General features: G+C 37.8%; 1 protein-coding gene across 1 annotated transcript in view; it reads left to right on the top strand.

Annotated features, from left to right (window-relative positions):
* Window positions 1-4827, top strand: part of OCA2 (oculocutaneous albinism II) — a 569803-nt gene extending 564976 nt beyond the window's left edge. Inside the window, exon 21 of the mRNA XM_006898594.1 lies at window positions 4743-4827. Within this exon, the coding sequence (XP_006898656.1) occupies window positions 4743-4827 (85 nt within the window). The remainder of the gene's footprint in view (window positions 1-4742) is intronic.
* The last annotated feature ends 7179 nt before the right edge of the window (window positions 4828-12006 follow it).

The following is a 12006-nucleotide window of genomic DNA, read 5'->3' as shown; positions in this document are numbered from 1 at the left end:
TTTGAAAAGCAAAAGAAAAATTCCTTCTTTGGTATACAATCCCCCTGCACCCCTCCTGCCGCTATGCAACTTTAATTCTGGACTTTTGTGATAACCATAATACCCTATCATATATCACTTTTAAATCAAATCCCTATGCACATCCAAAAACTTCTCCAACAGGGTAAAAAGGGAAGCCACAGACTGTAAAAAAGTATTTGGCAATGACATGTCAGATAAGACAGCTATAATTAGAATTTATAAAATACTTGAGCACCACAACAAGATAAAGGTAAATAACCCAGTTGAAAAATGGGCACAGGATATGAACAGACCCTTCACCAAAGAAGACATTCAGATGGCCAATAAGCACATGAAGAAATGATCAAAATCCCAACTCTAAGAGAGATGCAAATCAAAACAACTGAGATATCATCTCAACCCAGTAAGGCTAGCAAAATTAACAGAACAGCAAACAAGAAATGCTGGTGGAGTTGTGGAGAAACTGGAAGCCTCATTCAGTATTGGTGGAAGTGTAAAATGGGGTAACCACTTGGTGGAAAGTGGTGTGCTTTCTCAAAAAGTTGCAAATAGAGATACCATTTGATCCAGCAATTCCAATACTGGGAATATATCCTAAAGAGATCATAACTGCCATTCAAGCAGATACATGCACACCCATGTTTATCGCAACTTTTTTCCACAATAGCAAGGAGTTGGAAACAACCAAGGTGCCCATCAACAAACGAATGGATAGAGGACCTTTGGTATATTCGCACAATGGAATATTATGCTGCATTCAAATATAAGAAACTCGTGCAATATTATGCAAAATGGGTGACCCTGGAGGACATTATGCTCAGTGAAATATCTCAGTCACAAAAGGACAAATACTCATGGTGCCACTGTTATAGAAAGGGACCGACATTAGGGTTGGGGTAAGACTGAGAAAAACTGGATAAATTATGTATACTGCATTGAAACACATGAGGGTCATTCTATTTCATTCTTGCTCACCTGGTTTCTGCTGAGTATTCAGCACTTAATCTTATCTCCTCTGTCTTATATGTTACTTTTTGTTTCTTTCTCTCTGCTTTTAAAATTCTCTCCTTATCTTTGGTTCTGGGAAATTTAAGTATGACATGCCTTGATGTTTTTCTTTTAGGGTCTATTTTACATGATGTTCACTCAGCTTTTTGAGTATATATTCTCTCAGTCTTTGTTATGTCTGGAAAGCTTTCCTCTAGTAATTCTTCCACAACCTTTTCCTTCCTGTTCTGGTATTCCAATGATGCTCTTGTTGTTTCTCTTGTTGATGTCCCACATTATTCTTAGGTTTTCTTCTTGTTCCTTCCTTTTATAGAGCTTTTTGCTCTAGCAGATCTGTGGGGACAATTCTATTTTCTATCTCACTGGTTCTGTGTTCCATCTCTTCAACCCTGTTCATGTGACCCTCCATCATGTTCACAGCATCTGAAACATTTAAATTGTGTTTCTTGTTTTTCCTGACCCTTTAATACTTCATTCGTTTTATCTGCATTGTTTTGTATTTTTTTAAAAGCTCCTCCTGGTTTTTGCTTTATTTGTCCTGTAATTTTTCAACTTTGTCTTTCACCCATTGAAAATGTTCAGTCATTGTTCTTTTAAATTCTCTGTCAGAAAATTCATCTGACTTTCTGGCTTCATGAAATTCAGTGATACTGTGTCACTTTTGGGGGCTGACATCTTGCTTTGGGTTTGTGTAGGGGGTGCAGTGGCTTGCTTCCTACATGACATTGCTGTGGTAGAGTTTTTCATATCTGAGGTGATATTCACTGTTCAAGAAGAAAGTGTGGCAGCTATCCTGCCTGGCTTTCAATAGAGAAACGGCCTGTGGAAGTAGCCTCCTCTGTCAGACACTGCTGCAGGTAGGGTAGCCCAAGGTGTTCTGGGCTAAAGGCAGTTGATGGACTGGAAGTGAGGAAACACAAGGCAGAGCACAGAGACCTGACTGCAAAACCAGGAAGCCTTGATTTAACCTTTAAGAATGAGCTCTATCTGTCTCACTTTCTTCTGATTGGGTTTTAGGAGTTTCCCATGATCCAGCTAAAGAGCAGTGATCCCCCCCACAAAGTACCTCACTCAAGTTCCAGCATTGCTCCTGGTTCATGTTGGGAGCATTGTTCTGGATGTAGACTGGTGGCATTGGGACCAGAATTCCAGGTGCCTCCTGGTGATGATGGGACTGGAGTTCCAGGCTCACATTCACTTAGATTTCAGCTTTCCTGCTTGCCCTGCCACATTGTTCCCCAGCACGTTGCTACCCTATGTGTGTTTCAGCAGCTCCCCAGTACATGCATGCTGTCAGCAATCAGCTCCTGGGTGCACGCCTGGTGTTGGGAATCAGCTTCCTGGCAAATGCCTGGAGTCAACAAGCAGCTCCCTATGCGAACCTGGCTTCAGGTAGCAGCTCCCAGGCTGGTACCTCGCATCAGCAAGCAACTCCCAGATGCATGCCTGTGTCAGGTGCAAAGAGTTGCTTTTGATTTCTCTCACTCAAATTCCAGCTGTCTTTTTCGCTACCATGCCAGTCTCTATTTATGTATATTCCTGTTATATCATACAACTGTATTAAACTTACGTATTAGTTCTAGTATCCTTATGAAAATTTTATTTTACATTGGTTTGCTCACAAAGTTCACATGCATTGTGTTTCACACAATTCTTCATTCATATTTTGTTTCATACAATCATTTCATGTATTGTTTGTTGTTATTGATTGCCTTTGAGTCAAGCATGACTCATACCGGCCCTGGCCTGAAGCCCCTCTACAACTATTGACATATTTCAAAGTTAATAGAGTTTCTGGAGGCATGTTGTTTAGGAAGTGGATGCCACTCCTGCTTCCATACCTGCCGTAGTATGTTAATGTTATGTTCCACTGAGTCACCTGCAATGAATAGCAACCTTATGTTTTATAAAATCAATCACCATTGGACTTTGCCCATCATTACCCAATCTCCCAGCTTTTCCACTGCTAATTCCCCAAGGAAATTAGTACTGAGATACAAACAGAGATCTGTACAACAATTTTCATAGCAGTGTTATTCACCATTGCAAGATCACAGAAACAGTATAAATGTCTAACCACAACTGAATTGTTTGATAAGTTGTGGTACATTCATACAGTGGAATACTATGCAATACTCAGGAGCAGGAGCAATGATTTTTTAAAATACTACATAACTTGGGAGAAACTGCAGAGCATTATGTTGAGTGAACTAATTCAGTCTCATTAAGGACAAATACTGCATAAAACCATTATTGTAAAAATAGAAGGTTATCTAGTATCTTTTTTGTAGATTTAATGAGATTTACTATGCAGAATTCATAGTAAATTTGTAATTGTCTACCAATAAACAGTTTTCATTCTCCATCTGTATGTCTTTTTAAACTTTATCATCTATCTATCAATCATCTGTCTATCATCTGTCTATATCTCTATCTATCCAACTATCTATTATCTATCTATCTATCTATCTATCATCTATATCTATCATCTATCTATCTATCTATCTATCTATCTATCTATCTATCATCTATCATCTATCATCTAGCTATCTTTAATGCTTGACTATATTTATTATAACCTCTAGTAAAATGTTGAACAGAGTACATAACGTGTCTTATCCTTGCTAACTGGATAAATCTTTAGGCTTTGACCATTAATTTGACCACTATTTTAGAAAGAGTCTAGGAGGAATGTGGACTGCCACTTCTAACGTCTATTAACTCCACAAGAAAAATTATTCCATCAACAATATCCGAAGTACAACACTAAGATAGTTGAACAGATCCACATGTTCCTTCATCCACTTTTGCCAATTCCAACACCAGTCATACTGCTCTAAAACTGAGTTCAAAATATGTTGTAATGGCTACACAAATCTCACACAACCATATTCACAATTACGACGTTTACTAGGGAAGTAAACAGATTACACTTCAGGTCGGCAGCTGGGTACAATCTCACAATCAGAACAGTTTCTCTACAGTGTCCATGGGCTCTTTGACTTTCAGCCTCAGCATTACAAAGTTCTGTTACCTCTGCCGATTATGATATCTTGTCTCAGTCCTCCGGCAAGCTTGGGTGAAGACATTGTGGGAAGAAATCAAAAGTCAGCTATGCCTCATTTCATTTGCCGGTTTTCTAATTGAGGTTGCTCCTGCTTTTGTGTAGATCCCACTATGATTCTACCTTTCACATTCTTTCAGTTCTTTTGGAACCTAGGGAACATTATTACTGGGGGCTGTCAACTCTCTAAGAGGAATGGTTAGACTGTTGCAAAGTAAGTCATATAGTCAGAATTTTACCCAGAGATTTCAATACTGACCCAGTGACCTATGCACGAATGAATGTAATTCTCAAAACCAGTCTCATAAGTCTATGCATGGATAAATTGAGTTATCAAAGTATCTGTTAAAAATATGCTAAAAATTACAAGTAATCTCTATTAGAAGTATCTATCCAGATAATTTAGACTAACACTTGTTTATTGATCTCTAGAAATTACAGGTAATTAATCTGGGGAAAATATGTTAATATAACTAGGGGGTTTTTTTGTTTGTTTTTTTTTATTCATGTGATGCAGTAATGATTGTATAGGTATACAACCTCATGGTTCTCACCAGGCATCTAAAGCAGATGACTATCTTCACTGTTAGAGATTAGAAGTCCTACCTACTTGGCATTATTCTATGATTAATCTCTTTCTGTGTTTCAGACTGGGCTTCCCACTGATGGTGGTCTCCTGCACAGTTGGGATGTGCTATCTCCTTGTTGCTCATGTTGTGGTGGGGTGGAATTAAACTTGACCCACCACTAATATCAAGCTTCATCTCCATGACTCTAAGATCTCTTTTTGAAGAAGAACAAAGTGCTTACTTTGGTGCTTACTCTGAGGATGCTGCATCATGGAGACACATTGGAATAGGCATTGTCATGGCTTCCTCGAATGTCCTTCCTCCTCAAGACTAGAACACAAGAAATAGAAGCGCTTTACTTGAGATCTACAGAAAAGTGTTTATTGTTTCAAAATGCATTTATGCTATATAAGAAAACACACAAATACAAATGCAATTATCTACCCCACTTGGCTTATGCTTTGTGCTATAAATAGTTGTTCTCCTTATAATCACACTTTGTGTTAGAATCATCAACATTGATGTCATGTACTCTCTAAATATAGATTCTTCCTAGGAAAAGACATACAGGTTGCAAGGAAATTGTTCTTTGATAGGGGTTAGGGAATTAATTAATTTCTTTTTTACCCCCTGGGAGTTGACATTATGTAAAGTTACATTGTATCTATATTTTTTTTTTCTGGGGCATTTACAGTTGTTAATGAAAAGTTCAGAAATTCATCTTATAGAAGGTTATGTATATAATATGTCTTAATTGTGTTTTGAGCAACTTTTTATATCTTCTCAGTGTTGTGGAATAGTTATTCTCTAATTTGAAAGTTGTGCCTCATATTTCACTTATTTTCCCAAAGAGCAGTTAATTCTGCTCTGCCTGCAGGACTGGTGGCTCAATTAACATGTACTATAAATCTTTCTTAGCAGTATCAAATATCTTAGTCAAGAGCAGAAAGGTGCTCCAGGGGCTACAGGAAAATGTTTGACTCTGCTATGTCAGCATCACATTATGTTGGGGAATGGAGTAACATCAGATTTTGTGTGGTCTGAAAAACACCTTAAGAATCAAGTATTTAATGGAGACTATATTCAGGAGTAACAGTTTTACAAATACTCATAGAGCATGGGACCTAGGATGTAAAAGAACTTTGTGCTACCTCAGGGGAAGTGTGCCCTTTCTACATTTTAGAATCTGGTATAGTCTGCTGTGCTGCTAAACCAAAAGGCCTAGCCTCTCTGACTATTCTAATCCACCAGTGGATCCACAGAGGAAAGATGAGCAATCTCATGCAATTTATATAGCACTGGAAATTAAAAAATCAGCTATGAGTCAATCTCAACTTGATAGTAATAATTTATGAGTATTTGTAAAACAGCATTATGATTTGTTTTCCTGATAGGCTGGAGAAACTCTGTGAGAGTTAAGTCCTTTGGACTCATAAGCTATTTTCAAATTCCTCAGCAGCAGAGATAATAGTCAACTCATTTTTATTTCAGAGTTGTTGTTGTTGTTATGTGTTTTCAAGTCACCTGTAACTCACAGAGACCCTATGTATAACTGCTCTGAATCCTGCTCTATCCAGAGCCACAACATACCTAATCCTATTGCCCCAGTTATCAAGCCAATCCATCTCATCCATGGTCTTCCTTTCCTGCACTGTCCCTTCACCCTTCCAAGCATGATCCCTCTCCAAGCACTGTTCCCTCCTTACCACATGCCCAAATTATGTGAGACAGAGTTTCAAAATCCTTGCCTTCAAGGAGAAACTTAGTTTCACCCTCTCCAAGACCAACTTGTTTGTTTTCTGGTGGTCCATGGTAGTGCAATACTTTTCTCAGCATCCAGAATTCAAAGACATCAATTCTGCTTCTGTCATCCTTAGTCATATTCCAGCTCTCTGATGCACAGCATGCAATTAAGAAGCACAGGAGCACTAGGAGCACCTTAGTCTCTAGAATGACATCATTATTCTTTAGCACTTTGGAGAGGTTTCTGACAGCACACTTCTCCAATGCAATTCATCTTTTTATTTCCTGACTTTTGATGTTAAGAGTGCTGACTGTAGAGCCGAGATGAATGAAATTGTTATTTCAGAGTATGGTTTTGGAGAACATCATAACAAAACTTTATGTGATCTACTTAATATTCTGAAAACTGTACTCAAGAAGTTTCTTTCTTCCATTTTTTACTCTACTCTTCCTGTTCTTTGCCTTTCTAAATCTAGTTATCCCATGAACTTTGTCAATAAAAGACAATTTTCCCCCTTGCTCTCCTTTTGCCCTTCTCTGTAAGCTACTTCCTCTATTACTTATTCTCAGAACATAATGTTAGATACACCATCATTGAGTCAGTTTCAACACATGGCAATCTTCCAATGGGGAGCTAACAAGAGAACTGGTGGCTTCAATCTGCCCATTTTCCTTACTCTACATGTTAGCTCCCTAATAGCCTAATTTTCTGTTTCTGCTTGAATAAACAGACTCTGTCAACATATGGAAATGTTTAGACTGCCTGCCTGCCTGCCTGCTTGCCTGCCTGCCTGCACACATTTAGAGTAGCTGGAGCATATTGTTGCACTAGAAAGGTGGGTCCACTTTCAAATACAGGTCACACATGCATTGGGTTCCTTCATCAATCTCTTCCTTGCAGTATAGAGGTCTAGTTGTTACAAGTACAGGGCTGATCATATTGGATACTTTAAAGAGAATTTGTCAGGGGTAGTGGAGTCTTTTTGAGCTATTCGGTGATACCCTCTCAGAAGGAGGTAGACATAATAATATTTGGATATGTAAAGCTCTAGGCACAGGGAGCTTGGCATGAGTTTATCCTTCTGCTGGTCTGTGGTAAGCTTGAATCATTGGTTCAGACTTCTCTTCCTTGGGTTTCCATCATCCTTCCCAATGCCAAGATATTCTGGTGACGATCTCCCTTAGACTAGCCTCTTTGTACACAACAGGAAAAGAACTGGCTCTAGCAAATGCAAGGGCTCTGCTAAGACTGAAGTTTTGTTTCTCAGCAGAAAAAAAGATCATGTCTACAATAGTGGAGACACTACAAGTCCTGCCAGTTTTCCTGTCATAAAAATGTGACATTAATTTGTCCATCCCTTCCTGATATTATCTCAATAATTAGTAGATGGACAAACCAGCATCCATTGAATTCTGCTTCTGAGTGATAGAAAATAGTATGAAGGGAACAGAGAACAGCATTGTTATGAATTCTTGCCCTCCATGGCCAATCATTTTCATTGTAGTTTTTACAATACCTCAGACACTTTTTTCTAAAAGGGTATTTTCATCTTGAGGAAGATGTGCAAAATCAGCAAACACTAGTCTTGTGGGAACCACAGCCACCTTCTTCTCCTACAATATGCCCTGGGGACCTGCTTAGACCTTGCTGTTTTAGATTGTTGAGTCAGAACCAACCCAAAACTGACTTTCCAATGGGTTTTCAGAGGCAGTACTCGGTTGGATCAACTGGCCAAACATTCTTCTAAGTGGTATAGCACGAGTCTGTCCATTTGCTGTACAACTCCTAGTTGCTGTGATGCTAAACACTGTGACATTGATGTGTCAAATGTGATAATCCTTACCCACTGTGAACAGTGTTGGGTGGAGCTCCCTGATTAAAACAAGCTTGGAAGCAGGAGTGACATCCACTTCTGAAATAGTTTGCCTCTGGAAACTCTATGAACTTGGAGAAATGATGAAAATTATATAAGTGTTCAGGTCTTTTGTTCATAGGGTCATTATGAGTTGTCTATGACTGATGGCCCTTAACAACAGCAACAACAACATCAAATATAGTATATATTTGTTATATATTATATAGTCTCAGCCCAAGAATCCATCTATCGTTAGATCTGCATTAGACCCTTCTCTACCTAGTTACAAGAGGGCATTTTTGGCTTCTGAAGATCAAGAAATTTCTGTTATCATCTACAAATCCTAGATATTTCTTTTTACCAAGGTACAAATGAACCTTGTAGGTCCTTCAGAGGGACAAGTGGAGTAAAAACACTGCATTGCAGGAATTTTTGCAGGGACAAGTGGAGTAAGAACACTGTATTGCATGATGTTTTAAATGAAAGGCACTTGGGTTCCTCGCAATCATATATCTACAAGATCTGGAAAGTGGCTTACATCTTTGATCCTCTGTGTGATGACTTATGTTAGTTTTGTCCTGCCTTATATCGTGATCCCGATATATTTCATTAATATACAATCTGTGATTAGTATGCCTTTTGATATGAATTCATGAAGTCTAATTATAATGAACTCTAGATTCACAGTTCTTTTTAGATGTTGTTGAACTAACTATGACTCACAATGACCCTACAAACAACAGATATGAACCCTCTCCTGTCCTCTGCCATCTTCATCATCTTTCACACAATTAAGCCCATTGTTGCAATCATTGTCAGTCCAAGACACTTACAAGAATCAAGTATAGAGAAGGTTAATTCTCCTTCCACTCACCTTAGTCTGGATAGTCATATCTTCTTCCTGTGATGCAACCAGTATTTGTTTAGTATGTCAAGTGTAAAAAGACATTTTCTCTCTGTTCAGATCCTTGCATATATGGTGAGAGCCAGGAGCTCTGTGGTGCTTTTTCCACCCAAATAGGATATCCAAGGACATTACAGATCTGATAAAAAGTGTGCCTAAAGTAAGATATCTTCCTTGATTTTTCCAGTCATTAGTCAATACATCTCTGTCCCATTGAGTCCCATTATTTTTTTAAAGTAAGTAAAGAAATTGTTGTTGTGGTTATTATTATGTACTGTCGATTTGGAACTAACTGATAGGTGACCCTCCTGTAAGTTTTCAGAGGCACTAAATTGCATAGGGGGAGATAACCCATCCTTCTCCTGCAGAGCAACTGGTGGATTTAAATCATGTACCTTTGCAGTTATAGTGCCCTAGTAAAGGAAAAGATAAGTTTATAAAAGATTAACTTCTCCATTCATTTAACGTAGTCATGGCAAAGCACATAGACATTCAATTATATTGGGAAGACCATGCTGATTTACAATTATTTCAGTAATTAGAGTTCAATAAATACATTCTTCCCAAGTGCAAAAAGAACATTTTCTAGAATATAAATATCTAAAACAACAACAACCAAATACTAGAAATAATGCCATTAAATAATACCATCAGATCTCAAGGCTATAAAATTAGAAATTGACAACAGAGAGATTAAGAGAGAGGGAAATCTAGTATATGGAAATAATAAAACACAGTACTTAAATACTACTGGGTAACAGAAGTAATAGAGAAATCTAAAAAGATTCTTAAAACAAATGAAAGCACAACACACTAACGTAGCAAAACTTACACACACTATACAGAAGAAAAAAGCAGAATCATCACTTTAATCCAATATCTTTATTACCGCTCATATTCGCTGTCCTATTGGAGGTCCTATCTAATGCAATAAGGAAAGTAAAGGGAACAAAAATGTATTCAAATTGGCAGAGAAGAAGGAAAATTATCTCTATTTGAAGATGATATTTATAGCAGACTCTCTGGTGGGTTTTCAGAGGCAGTTAATCACAAAAGGAGATTGTTTATCCTTCTCCTGAATAGCTTGACAACAAAACAACTGGCTTGGCAAGAAAATTTACTTCATCTAATTGTCAAATTCAGCAAAGTGGTAGAATATAAGATAAGTATTTTTAAAAATTGGTCAAATTAACAAAATCAAGAACCCAGAATAGACCTACCTATCTATGGTCAATTAATATTCAATAAGGAAATAAAATCTATCAAATAGTGAAATGACAACCTCTTGAACAAATTGTGCTGGCAAAACGGGACTGTTACATGCAGAAAGCCAATACTGGATCCACATCCCACAATGTACACAAAAAACCCAATTAATAGTAGATCAGAGAACTGGGAGTAAAACCCAAAACTGTAAACTTCATAAGAGACAAATTGGGACCAAGCTTAAAAAGCTTACTCTATAGTATAAGGAGACTGACAGATATAATCAGAAGTGCACAATCTGGAGAGGATAAAATTGATGACTGGGACTTTCTGAAGATTGAATTGCTGTGCTCTTCAAAATCTTTTTCCAGTAGGGTGAAAAGAAAGCCTGCCAAATGAGAAAAACAAAACACTTGGCAATACCATCTTAGACAAGGGTCTCATATAAAAAAAAATTACAGAATAATACAGGACTTTCACAAAAAAAAAGACTGATAACTCAATTACAAAATGAGCAAAATACATGGAAAGAATTTTCACAGAGGAAGACATTTAGGTAGCCAACAGACACATGTAGAAATGCTCAAAATAACTGGCAATAAGAGAAATGCAAATCAAAACCACAATGAGATAACATCTCACCCCAGGAGAAGTGGCAAAGTTTAGTAGAGCAGAAAGCAATAAATATTAGGATGTGGAAGGGTGGAAAACCTCATACTCTATTGAGATTATAAAATGATACAAGCTCTCTGGAAGGCAATTTGACATTTTATCAAGAGTTGAACACAGAAATACCCTATGATGCAGCTATTCCACTATTAGGAATATACTCCAAGGAAGTCATATCTGAGATACAATTGGAGATTTATACATCAATATTTGTAGCAGCATTGTTTAACATTTCAAGAACATGGAAACAGCCCAAATGTCCAACCACAACTGAATGGACTGAGAAATTGTAGTACATTAACACAATGGAATACTATGCAGCATTCAGGAGCAACAATTTCCAAAAATGCTACATAACTTGGGAAAGACTGGATAGCATTATGCTGAGTGAACTAACTCAGTCTCATAAGGATAAATACTGCATAAAACCATTACTGTAAAAAAAAAATATAGAAGGATAACTAGTAAAACATGTATGGGGATCCATAGGGGAAAAGAGGTGGGAACAGAGGGGTTAGGCTGGATAGGAGCAAAACCACAGGGTTGCACAATTTGGTGGGTGGGTGGTGGTGGAAAAGAAAATGGGGAAGATTCAGTGGGGACCTGAAAACAGGGTATTGGTGGGCATCGTTCAGTGGGATTATTTTTATAAAACATAATGAAGACGAATGCTTGTATGAAACACAAAATTTAAACAAAAGAATAGTGTGAAACACAATGTATACGGAATTTGTAAGCAAACCAATGTTCTTCTTCTTGTTGTTGTTGTTAAGTGCCGTGGAGTCATAGGTGACTCATAGTGACCCTATGAACTAAAGTCCTCAACACTTGTGTGACTTTCATCCTTTAATCAGGTTCACAGGGTTTCCGGAGGCAAGCTATTACGAAAGTGGATGCCACTCCTGCTTCCAAGCTTGTTTGAATCAGGGAGCTCCACCAAACACTGTCCACCATGGGTAACCATTA

The sequence above is a fragment of the Elephantulus edwardii genome, unplaced genomic scaffold (assembly GCF_000299155.1).
Source record: "Elephantulus edwardii isolate Elephantulus edwardi_28Jun2011 unplaced genomic scaffold, EleEdw1.0 scaffold00234, whole genome shotgun sequence".
NCBI classification, from domain to species: Eukaryota; Metazoa; Chordata; class Mammalia; order Macroscelidea; family Macroscelididae; genus Elephantulus; species Elephantulus edwardii.
This window is presented reverse-complemented; position numbering and strand designations above follow the sequence as displayed.